Source organism: Eublepharis macularius, chromosome 7 (assembly GCF_028583425.1).
Source record: "Eublepharis macularius isolate TG4126 chromosome 7, MPM_Emac_v1.0, whole genome shotgun sequence".
NCBI lineage: Eukaryota > Metazoa > Chordata > Lepidosauria > Squamata > Eublepharidae > Eublepharis > Eublepharis macularius.
The window spans coordinates 50,527,027-50,540,103 of NC_072796.1; the positions used below are offsets into that span (position 1 = coordinate 50,527,027).

The window sequence follows — 13,077 nt, forward strand, 5'->3', positions numbered from 1 at the left end:
CTGATACTTTGAAACATTCTCTAACTCCAGTATGTATATTAGTTTAAAATCTGTTCACTCCTATGTTCCATCTTGTAAATAGAGTTTATTTTTGTTTTGTTTAATCCTGGCTGGCTTGAAATTGTTGGCTGAGGTAAAAAATACCACACACAGACAAATGCTCTGGTCATGTTTAATGGGCCTGGTTTAAATGGTGGCAGCATATCTATAGGGAAAGTAACTTCTAAGTTCCCTTTCCCCCAACAGCCCTGGCTAGAGCCCCTGGAAGAGGAGAGAGAGGACCCTGTAAGGATTTGGGTGAGGGCTCTCTGCCTGATATACTGAAGGCTAGACAGTGGTGTGTGGTAGACTCCCAGCCTTTTACCTACCTGGGTGGTAAGGAGTATGAAAGACTTGTGTAAGGGGTCATCATTATAAGCTGTTTTGATTTTATCATCATTAAATCTTTGAAGTATTAGCTTGGATCCTATGCAGTGCATGTGAAGCTTTGCTTATAAGTAATGGCTTTCCCACCAACCCATTCCTACTGCTTGCAGTCTTCTATTCCCCCCCCTAATATTGTGCTGCTGTGTGTCAGTGAACTCTTGCAACATCAGAAGGATCAAACTTGTGGACAGCAGAGGAAGGGAGGGAAACAGCTTAAAATTGCTTCCCTGTTTCTGCAAGTGGAAATGCCTTCTGCAAGCAGACTGGGCACCTAAGATCCAAGTTGTTATTAAAAGCTTATTACAAAAACATCTCTTCATGCCAGTCTAACTTGAATTATATTTGTTTTTCAGAACTGTAATACCATACATTTGCTGGTAAGAGTGAAACTAGCACTGATGCTTACCTATTGCACATGTACGTTTTCCAGTGTGATGCTGTAATAATTTTACAATGTGGGCTTTTTGGGTGGGTGAACATCGGCAGCATACTACAGCTGGGCACTGACATGCTAATTCTACAAATTCATGTTCATAGTACTTCAAACAGACCTAGACAAAGAAAAATTCAATTCGTTTGGCTTTCAGTAGATCTTCAGTAGCTGAAAACTGGATCACTTTCTGAACTACGCTCCCAATCCAGAACTACTAGTCATCATGGACTATGTCCAAAACTGATAACATGCAGAAGACAGCTGCTGCTGCAGCAACTACCGCTGATGGAATAGAGAGAAGTTATTGCAAAGCTTAACTGTTTGTTTCTTCAGCACTGGTTATCCGTTTGGTGAAGGTAACAAGTGCATCTCTGGCAGAATGCACATGTCTCTCCTTTAGAGCCTGGCCACTATGTATAACCCTGCTGACCCTGGTGTACATTACAATAGCAGATTGCTCAAAGAGGCCAATTTGGATAAAAATTGTCTAGAGAAAGCATAGAACCCTTGGAAGGACATGCTAAGTAACACACATGAAGATTTTACAACATTGGAGCATCATAAGAACAGGGCTGGAGGGTCACAACCAATATTTAATCCTCAACAGTGTCATTTGGGGTGCAACACTATCTTAAATAAGTTTATTTCCACCTTCTGCTCCCTCATTCTGCAGTTTATGCAATAAGTGGGTGTGAAAATGAGAAAATGTTTATTGTGCATTGATACAACACACTAAAACAGGAACTAATAGAAAGCCTTAATGCAGTCTTCTCACTGAACATTCTTAGTAGAAAGGATTACAGGTTTAGGCATTGCTACCCTTGCAGCTGCAGGGAAGAAATAACACTAGGCAATAAGCTAAGGTGACTTGTAGGATCCTAACCACAACTCTCATTCAGAGTGCCAGGGTACTATGCAATCTGTCCAGACAGCCTGTTCTGATTGTCAGTCCTCAAGCAGTAATCCTTGGATCAATCTCACAGAGTTGATTTCATTCCTAGCATCAGGTCAGAACTGTTACATATTGCTCCCCACAGAGCAAATGCAATTGAACCTTACAGGATGCTAACTCTTAAACTCTTAAAGCTCCTACTGCCCATCTCCTGTGCAATATGTGAGCATCGCTGTACACTGCAACTGGTCACTATCCACCAAGGGTTTGTATGATCAGAGGAGCTGTGGAGCAGGCTGCAACCCTCAGAGGGGTGCTGTCTTCTGTTGGCAGACCCAAGAAACTAAAATTGCTGAAACACTGCATCCACTCCAAGAAACTTCTGTTTATTTTTAGTCTGAGAAAAGCAAACTGGTATCTTTAGAGACAGACATTATGGCTAGCTAGGTCCCTGCTCCTCAATCTGGCTGAAGTTACAGTATTAGATGATGTTCCACAGTATAGCACTAGTTGCAGAATATTTTCACCCAGAGATGTTGCCTAGGTCCCGTCTCGGCTGTATGGGGGCAAGTCTATTTTTATTAAAATAATGATAATAAAAATTAATGGCAGTGTGAACTGACAAAAGGCAGGCCCTTACCTCCAGAGAGTCTCCAGATATTACCAAAGCACAGTCGTGTTTCCTCCTGAATGCATTTAGTTCCAAGTGAGCCTCTCCACGACTGGTTACCTTAATTAAAAAGGAAACAGACAAAGTTGAAAGCTAACCTGATGAATATATATGTGGATGAACAACTACATTTGGTTGTAGTGGAATTCCTTGGTTTTTTCAGACCTTGAAAAAGTAATTTTCAGAGTAATTTATGTTACTGAGAACAGAGAACTGACACCTACCAGCAGCACAGTCCTCCTGTGCCCTTCAACAACTTGAACTTTCTCATAGCTGCATCATCTAGATACAGAATGACCTGTGGCCAATCATGGCAGCCCAAGCAGGTGCATTTTTCCCAATAAAAAGCACAAAAAGAGGGGAGAAAAAACTTTAACCCCCCAAAAATTGAATTAAGAACCATGAAGGTTAAAGAAATCCCAATCAAAGGGCCAAGTATTAAAATAATAAATATAGAACATAAATATATATCAAGATATGATATACAAAAATACATGTATTTATTACAGGACAATATAAAAACTATTACAGGCCCAAATATAGCCTCAATTCAAATTAAAATCATACAAACCCCCCTCAAACTGGAACCTTATGCGACCCTGACCAAACGTAATGCCTGAAGCTGAACTTCAGGACCATTTAATGTTCACACATTAAAATGACATTAACCAAAACTTTGTTTTTTAAAAGATATGCTGAATAACTCTAAATACTAAGAATACTTTAGCTGAACTGAAAAAATTACATTGCTTATATTATCAGGACAAGGACACTTTCCAAGTTCTTTATGTATCTGGAAAATGCCACTGAATTGGCTCTGATTTCTTTTAGCTTTTTGCACACAAGCTCAAGTTAGAACAGCTGCTTCTTCTGCAAGATTCGCATTTAAGTGGCATATGCAATCTTGCATGTGCTCAAGTCCACAGATGTTATGTTGAATAGAAAGCAGATCAAAATAGGTCCACTATGGAAATGTGCATGATATTGCCATTATTACCACAATGATATTAATTTTACTTTGCTTACCAAATGGACATTAAACACTTTTTGCAGCATAGTTTAAGTGGGCAGCCATGTGGGCCTGCAGCCGAACAGCAGGATTTGAGTCCAGTGGCACCTGGACTTTGGAGAGTGAGAGCACCCTTCGTCAGTGCTCCCTTCTTTGTATCTGAAGACGAGAGCTCTGATTCGTGAAAGCTTACACTCTGAAAATCTTGTTGGTCTTTAAGGTACCACTGGACTCCAATTCTACTTCTTCCAGCATCAACAATACTAATACATTTTTTTTGGTAGCTATACTTACAGGTCTGAAAATATGAATATCTTGTGTTCTGGATACCAAGTGAGAACTTTTTGCGATACAAGTGGCAGTCTCCAATTTATCACCTGTTAGCATCCATATCTAAAAAGTAATTTTAGAGTTTGCTCAGTTGATGACTTGCGTCGTGCATTCCTTTTATAAAAAAACCCTATAACTCTGTTTTTGAGCACTCCCTGTTCAATCACAACAAATTGTTCTTATATCTTTAAACAAAAACCAAGGCTCAAGCTGCCAGTTTTGCTCGTGAGGAAGTGTAGGTTCCAGTTCCTGGGCTCTGTGCAATCAGAAAAGGGTAGCTTAGTTAGATACGAGAAAGACTAGCATACCATCTAGTCTGAATACTTGGATCACTCCCGTTTAGCAGATTAGCAATTTAGCAGAAACACTGAACCTGGCAGATGATGACAGAAATGCTAAAGCTTGGGTCTAGGCTTCTCCCGGATCTCCTGCCCCATCTCATCTGCCTGCAAGAAGATGTGCTGAGTCTAAGATTTTGTCTCAGAATAGTAGCAAAAGGAAGGCACAGCTTCCAAGGTCAGCATTCTTCTTGATCAGTTGCCTCTTAAGAATGGTTTTCTAGACATTTTTTAGACCCCATTCAAATGGAAACTTTTAATGGCATTCTTTAGCAAGTGATAGTAAGAATAGAGTATATCGTCACTGCACAGATCTCTGTGCTTATATATCTTTATTGCCCAATGTTCCTTTCTACAGCTTTAATATTAATTATTGTAATACTCTGCATCTGCATACTGCAACCGAATCATTCTGTTGACCCATACAGCTTTCGGATATGGAAGTCAATTTTATTATCCATCTATTGCTTGTCTGGATTCAGGCTGAAAGAACAGTAGAAGCCTGCCTAAGGACATCTAGTGAATTCATTTGTGAGGTGAGCACTTAAGTAAAGGTCTGAAACGGTCAACCTCTGAAATGTACCCAAACATACCTATTTAACCAGCGTTTCTTGTGGCTCTCCCCTAACCTTTGGGATATGTTTTCATGTGATGCCCATTTCAGCAAGCAAACTAGCCTGTATGTGGAATGTTTCACAGAAAAAAAGCATTTGGGGTTGCTATACATATGTGGATCAGGTAAAACTACACTGATGTATATACTGAATGTATTTAAATGAAGGGGGGACAGCTGACTATTGTTATTATATTAAAATGTCACCCAAAGTGACAACACAACTGTGACAGACCTGAGCCAAGCTCCTGCTGCCTATTCTGCTGTATTCAAATCCCCACTTTTAATGGAGTTCATTTGATCCTCCTTGCAGACACAGTTAAGAGCCTAGCTGTTATACTGGATCCAGTGCCACTGCTAGAATAGCAAGTTAAGGCAGCTGCAAAAAATGCTTTCTACAACCTCTGTCTAGGCTGGAAGATGGCTCCCTATCTCGACATGCCCAATCTGGCCACCTGGATCCATACCATGCTAACATTGAGACTTGACTACTATAACACATTGTACATAGGTCTCCTTTCTAAGTTAACTCAGAGACTCCAGTTGGTGCAGAATGCTGCAGCTTGGTTATTACCAGGAGCTAGGAAAATAATGAATATTCTGCAGTCACTCTACTAGCTACCCATTACCAGGCTCAATTCAAGGTATTGGCTATCACATACAAAGCTCTTCATGGCCTTGAGTTGGCATATCTACAAGACTGTCTCTCTCCCTATGTGTCGCCATGGCAGCTTCGCTCATCTGAACAAGCCTTCTTCAGGTTCCACCTTGCACATGGGCAAAATCAACAGCTGCCCATACACATGCATTCTCTCAGGTGGTCCTCACTGTATGGAATGGCCTACCTTAGGTGGTCAGGAAAGTTCCCACACTCCTGGCTTTCCACAACTGATGAAAACTAAATTATTCAAGAGGGCTTTTTACTCAGATAAGAGGGCTGTACTACAAGGAAGTGGTCTCAAAGAGATGCATCAGTAAAGAGCCAGTGACAGTGACAGTAATCAAAACACAATAAATAATGTAGACTACAGAAGAATCATGGTGTTTCAAATTTATAAAGGAAAGAGACTGACTTTTAAACATACACACCCTGCCGCCAACAACTAAACTACTAGGCAAAGGCTAGACTTTACTACTATTTGCTGCTATCTACTATTTGTTGCTTTAAGAGTGATCCAACTGGGTAGTTCTACACTAGTGGCCCAAATTGTGGAAACCTTTTGGAAAAAGTGCATTTTTGAGGTTTGATGGCTCTTAACACCACTTTTTTTGGAGTAATACCATACAATTATATATCAATGGAAAGATAATTTAATCAAGAATGTAACGCAACAAAGTTTGTTCAATTATCTGTATTCTATCAAACGTTATAGCCAAATAACCAGGAAAAGGAAGCACAACTCGCTTAGGTTGATATGAAGTAGCTTTCGTTCATTTGAATGTAGCCAATGAGCATGAGTCTTTAAAGAGCCAATCAGGTATCATCTTGTTTTGGCAATGAGGCAATCAGGTCACAGTAGGATTCAGCTATTGATGTCATGTATTGGAGCTGAGAGGAGGTCATTTGTCAGTGTGTTATGTGATTGCTATCAAGTTGGTTGGTTTCTTTTGTGTTCTTTCATTTAGTGAGCTTGTAAAACGTAATAAAATTAAAGAAATGGCACAAAGGGTTGACTGGTCACCCAGAAAGTGATGTAAAATAGTAATATTAAGTGAACAAGGCTACAGTTATGAAGAAATTAGAAGAAAAATTGGTGGAAACTTAACCAAAGGTGGCATTTCTAAATTTTTGAAGAGGTATAAGGCAACTCAGTCACTACAAAACCAGACTGGTAAAGGCAGGAAAAGGTACACACAAGCAAGGGATGATAGAAGGATTGAGAGACTGAGCCTAGGTGACAGGAGAAAATCATACAGAACGAAATGGCACAATTCAATGTGAAGTTGAGTGCAAGGACTGTTTGGCACAGACTGGAGGAATTTGGTCTTAATGCTAGAATTCCACGAAAAAAAACATTGTTCTCTCTCAAACAAAGGTTGAAAAGATTAAACTGGACTAAAACCCATGTTAACTGGACAGCGGAACAATGGGACAGTGTTATTTGGAGTGATGAGACCAAAATCTCCCTATTTAGTAGTGATGGCATAAAATACGTGAGAAGAAGAATTGGAGAAGATTTGCATCCTGATTGCATTACACCTACCATGAAACACCCAGTTAGTGTTATGATATGGGGTTGTATGACATCAAACGGTGTGGGCAGAATTTGCATGATAAATGGCAATATAAATGCCCCAAAATACATAAATGAAATACTTGAGCCCAAACTGAAGCCTTCCACACGTGATCTTTTCCAAGATAATGAAGCATTTATATTTCAACAAGATTCAGCTCCATGTCATGTTGCTGCTGTGTGCAAAAAGTGGTTTCAAGATAATCATATTCCACTGTTGGAATGGCCTGGGAACAGCCCATTGAAAATCCCCATTGAAAATCTATGGAGCCGACTAAAGAAACTGGTTAGTGAGAAGCAACCCAGCAATGAATTGCAATTAATAGAAGCAATAACTCAATCGTGGTTTCACATTATAACAGCTGCAGAACTGAAAAACTTGGTTCACTCCATGGGAAGGCGTTGTAAGGCCGTAATTAAAGCAAAAGGTTACCCGACTATTAACTGACATGGTGAGAATTGTTGTATAACTCTTTTCTATGTGTTTCCATTTTCTTCTTTATAACTACTGTTCTAAAAAAAATTCCCTTCATAAAAGTTATTGCATTACATTCTTGATTAAATTATCTTTCCATTGATATATAATTTTATGGTATTACTCCAAAAAAAGTGGTGTTATGAGCCATCAAACCTCAAAAATACACTTTCCCCAAAAGGTTTCCACAATTTTGGCCATTAGTGTATGTTATTTACTATGTCAGTCTTAGAACTGCTTATACTCTGTATTGGATTTCTTCTGGTTTTAAATCTTTGCAATTTTGTATTTATATACCCTATTACACTGTTTATTGAAATGTCCTTAAAATTGACTGTACTAACTTTACAACTTACACTATGTAATCTGCCTTGAGTCTCAGTGAGAAAGATGGACTATAAATAATATAAATAACATAAAAATAAATAAGACCGCATCCTCAATTATCTACAGAAATTAATCTATCCTATTAAAAATAAATTAAAATGTATTAACAATCTATAACTTAAAAAGTACCTTTATGCCAGCATTTCGCAGCATTTCCAGAGTTGGCCTAACATCAGCCTGTAACTGATCTTCAACTCCAGTGAGGCACAACAATTCCATTTCTCTTTCTAAACTCTCCACAACTGCAGCCACTTTGAGGGTTCTGTCATGTATACTTAATTTTGCTTGGTTATATCTGTTCTGTTTGCAACAAGATAAACAGGGTTAACATACCTGTAACTTATGTTCATCGAGTTCTTCTGTGCTGACACACATGGGGACTGCGCAGGCGCAGGCCAGCCGCCGGAGAATTTTCTAGAGCTTCCATGGCTCCGAAGGGGCCGTTTGTCGCGCGCCTCAGCGACCATTTTCCCGCCCAAACGGTCACGTGATCCTCCAGCGACCAACGGCCCCTTCCCTCAGTTCTCCCTTGCCGCCGCTTGACCAACACACCTCAGCCATAACACCTTAAAAACACCAATTTCCGTTACAGCCATCACATTATTGTGCATTGGAGTTCACAGCGGGGTAGGAGGGAGGGTTGTGTGTCAGCACAGAAGAACTCGATGAACATAAGTTACAGGTATGTTAACCCTGTTTTCATCTTCGTTCTTCTGTGCCTCCACACATGGGAGTGTACCAAGCTTCACACAATAAGGAAGGCGGGGGTGAAGTCCAACACAATTTTATTAAGCAAAACAAGAACAACAATAAATAGATATGCATATATACATCTATGTAAAGATACTGTGTAAGGACACATAAATACCCAATATTTACATATATACACACCCCCAGGTACATATATACACACTTTCACTCAAGGGTACCCAACAGGTACGCCAAGAAAGTCATACCAAAACTCCCTCAGGAAAAGAGGGAGTGTAAGACAGCCTTGGCCACAGATACATCCTGCTCCGCATTGACATCAACGGCGTAATGCCTGACAAAGGTGTCTGCAGAGGACCATGTGGCTGCTTTACAAATGTTAACCAGGGGCACCCCCCTGAGGAGTGCCGAAGAGGATGCCTGGGACCGCGTGGAGTGGGCTCTGACATGAAGCGGGCAAGCCACCCCTGCCAGGGAATAGGCCTTGCTAATGGCCGTCACAATCCACCTAGACAGGGTCTGTGAGGAAGCCCTGTTACCCTTGTCCTTGGCCCCAAAACATACAAACAGGTGAGGACTGGAGCGGAATCCCTTCGTCCTATCCAGGTAATAGGCTAGGGCCCTCTTCAAGTCTAAGGTATGGAGGGCCTTTTCCCCCTTAGAGGAGGGTTGAGGAAAGAATGCAGGCAGTGAGATATCCTGCGAGAGGTGGAAGGCGGACACCACCTTGGGCAGGAACTCAAGGCAGGGACGCAGGACCACCTTGTTGGGATGAAACACAAGAAAGGGAGGGTCAGACCGCAGCGCAGACAGCTCACTGACCCTTCTGGCCGATGTGACGGCCACCAAGAACGCCACCTTGTAGGATAGCATATCCAAGGGGCAGGTAGCCATTGGTTCAAATGGAGGCAACATGAGACGTGAGAGCACCAAGGACAGTGACCACTGAGGCACCGGCGCCGACACAGGTGGGTAAAGATTGTACATGCCCTTAAGGAACTGGCGGGATTGTGGGTGAGAAAACACCGTAGCACCCTCAACACGGGTGTGAGCAGCTGATATCGCTGCCAGGTGGACCTTGAGGGAGGACACCTTCAAACCCAGGCCACGCAAGTGGCACAAATACTCGAACACAACCCCCAAGGGACTACTGTCAGGCACTACCCCTCTGGCAAGTGCCCAGAGCTCAAACCTGCGCCACTTGGCCGCATAAACGCGCCTAGTGGATGGCCGACGAGCATTCAGGAGGACCCTCTGTACCTCGTCAGTAAAGCCTATCGGGGAGGAACGATCCGCCAAGCCGTTAGGTGCAGCTTCCTGGGATCGTGGTGGACCAGGCTCCCGTTTAGGAGAAGGTCTTGCCGAGGGGGCAGACTCACATACGTCCGTTGGGACATCTGCAGGAGCTTCGGGAACCAAACCTGCCGTGGCCAGAAGGGGGCCACTAGGATGCAGTCCGTCCCGTCCTCCTCTATCTTGCACAGGACCCTGGGAATCAAGGGGAACGGAGGAAACATGTAGTGCAAGCCCTGCGTCCACGTAAACTGGAAGGCATCCCCAATAGAGAGGGGGTCGCTCCCTGCCCTGGAACAGAACGTGTGGGCCTTGGTGGTCGCCGCAGTGGCGAACACGTCTATCACTGGATGACCCCACATCTGGAAGATCGGCCCAACGCACTCTACGTTCAGTTCCCACTCGTGGTCCAGTAAAGGGACCCTGCTGAGGGCATCTGCCCGGGCATTGTCCGACCCAGCCACGTGTATAGCACGGAGCGACACGCCGTTCTTGATAGCCCACTGCCAAGTGAGTGTGGCTTCCCGGCACAGGGCCATGGACACTGTGCCCCCCTGCTGATTCACGTAGTACATGGCAGTCGTGTTGTCCGTCTGCACCAACACCTGACGATTTCTCAGCAGTGCTGTAAGAGACACAAGTGCGAAACGAATGGCCCTTAGTTCAAGCACATTGATATGGAGGGTCTTTTCTCTGTCAGACCAGACATCTTGCACAGACACATCACCACAGTAAGCCCCCCATCCCAACAGAGAGGCATCAGTGGTAACCGTGATGTCATGGTGTTGATACCCAAAAGGGGTCCCTTTAAACAAGTTGTCATCAGACAGCCACCAGTCCAAGGAGGAGAGGATGACCCTCGGGATAGAGAATTTGAGGGACGGAGGGTGCAGCAAAGCATCGTACCTCCGCACAAACCAGTTCTGGAGAGGGCGCATACGCAGCCTAGCGAAAGGCACCACAGAGGTGGCCGCTGCCATATGCCCTAGTAGGCACTGGATAGTGCGCACAGACTGGAATCGGTTCCTTTTAAACATGGACACTAGACCCCTTAGGGACCGAGCCCTCTCCAAGGGAAGCAGAGCCTTACCCTCCACAGAGTCTAACAGTGCACCAATGTAGGACACCTTGCAGCTGGGCACCAGCTTGGATTTCTCCAAGTTCACCAAAAGCCCCAGGCGTTGGCAAGTGCTAAGTACCAAGCCAATGTGCTGCACTAGCCTAGACTCCGATTCAGCCACGATGAGCCAGTCATCGAGGTACGGAAAGATGGTACAGCCTTCTTCCCGTAGGAAGGAAACCACAGGGGCCACACATTTAGTGAACACTCGTGGGGCAGTGGACAGGCCAAAGGGGAGCACCTTATACCGGAAAACCCTTTGCCGGTAAACAAAGCTCAGGTATTTCCTGTGCTCCTTCCGTATGCCCACGTGAAAGTATGCGTCTTTTAAGTCAAGAACCGCAAACCAATCCCCCTGTTTCAGCAAGGCGATCACAGCCGCCAACGTAACCATCTTGAATTTGGTCACCTTGAGGAAGGCATTAAGGCCCCTCAGATCTAAAATGGGACGCAAGCCCCCATCCTTCTTAGGGACCAGGAAGAACCTAGAGAAGAAACCCTTTACAGAGTCCTCATAGGGCAATTCTTCCACAGCACCCTTGGCCAAGAGCGACACGATCTCCGCATCCAGCTCGGCCATAGTGTTATTGACAGCTGTCAGGGGTGAACTGCATCTAGGCAGCTCAACAAACTCCAGCCCGTACCCCAGTTCAACAATAGTTAAGACCCATGAGTCAGATGTTATTGACTCCCACTCAGAGAGGAGTGGACTAAGTCTGTCCGAAAAGTTCGGGGATACGGCTGGTGCGACCCGTCAGTACTGCCTCCCGGCGCCCTGCTGGTCTTTCTGCTGGGCCGGTTGCTGTGCCTGACGAGGCTTGAAGGGCCGACGCCTCCTCTGCTGCTGTGCGGGAGGGTAAGGCCGCTGCTGGTAGGCAGGATACTGATGGTAGCCCGGCCGCTGCTGTTGGTATCTGCCCTGGTAGTGGTAAGGGCCGGACCGGGGAGCGTACCGTGACCTGGAGGAGGGCTTGTCCGCTGGAGCCAGACCCAAGGACCGCGCCGTCTGCCTGTCCTCTTTTTTCTTTTTCAGGGTCTCGTCGGTCGATTTGGAGAACAGCGAGTCCCCTTCAAAGGGCATGCTCTCCACCCTGGAACGCACCTCCTGGGACAGGGCCGTAGACCGCAACCAGGAGTGGCGCCTGAGGACCACTGCCGACGCCATCCCCCTAGCCGCAGTGTCAGCAGCGTGGCTCCCAGCGTTCATTTGCTGTTTAGACAGCCTGACAGCCTCTGTTTGCAGCAGGGACACCACAGCCTTCTGCTCAGGAGGGAGGTCCCGGGTATAGGATGCCAACTTCTCCCAGAGGTACAGCTGGTACCCTGCCATGATGGTCTGGTAGTTGGCAATCCTCAGACCCAGCGAAGCGACGATGTACTGGCGCCTGCCCATGGCATCAAGCTTCTTGCCCTCTTTATCGGCAGGCACCGAGGAGTGACCCGATCGTCGGGGGTTGAATTCCTCTGTGACCAAGGAGGAAGGTGGAGGGTGTTTCACCAACGCCGGCCAGGTGCCCTGCTTGATCTTGTAAAGCTGCTCGATGCGCTTGGACGTTGGAGGTTGATCACAGGGCACCTGCCACACCTTCTCCACAATCTCCTCAATACCCTCGAGCATGGGAAAGCCAACATACGCCGGATTATCCCCATAGATACGTTTGAGGAGCTTGTCCTTGGTCTGGGGAACAGCCGAAGAGATGTCCATCTCGAGAGCCTTGGCCATCCTTGCCATCTGGTCGGCGTAGATGCGGAGGTCCTCGAATGGCGAGTCCGCAGATGGCACTAGCTCCTCAGCTGGCGATGGTTCGGACCAGGACTCCGACTGGTAGCCGCCAAAGCTCTCCCCATCCTCCTCATCGGAACCGAGCTGGGATTCCGGAACCTGGAGCGGAGGGGGAGCCCACGCCGACCTCGATGTCGAAGGCCTCGGTTCCGACACGGAGAAGCCCGCAGGTGCCCCCTCCCATTGGCAACGGTATGGCGAGGGGAGGTAGGAAGCCTGCCGATGCCGGGACGCAGTAGACCGGACTGATCGGACACTGTCCCCGGAACCATGCCGCTCACGACCGACCAGAGGTGGAGACGGACGGACAGGCGACGGACGGCTCCGACGAGGAGATGGGCTCGGTTCCAGCCTCGGCGACCGAAG

At 45.5% G+C, this 13,077-nt stretch overlaps 1 protein-coding gene across 2 annotated transcripts in view; it reads right to left on the minus strand.

Annotated features, from left to right (window-relative positions):
* ATP9B (ATPase phospholipid transporting 9B (putative)) overlaps positions 1-13,077 on the minus strand; it is a 243,284-nt gene that overhangs the window by 11,614 nt on the left and 218,593 nt on the right. For both annotated transcript variants that reach the window (XM_054985070.1, XM_054985071.1), the window contains exons 19-22: positions 7,937-8,107; positions 3,725-3,823; positions 2,392-2,481; positions 833-977 (exon numbers count right to left, since the gene is read on the minus strand). In XM_054985070.1, the coding sequence (XP_054841045.1) occupies positions 833-977; positions 2,392-2,481; positions 3,725-3,823; positions 7,937-8,107 (505 nt within the window). The remainder of the gene's footprint in view (positions 1-832; positions 978-2,391; positions 2,482-3,724; positions 3,824-7,936; positions 8,108-13,077) is intronic.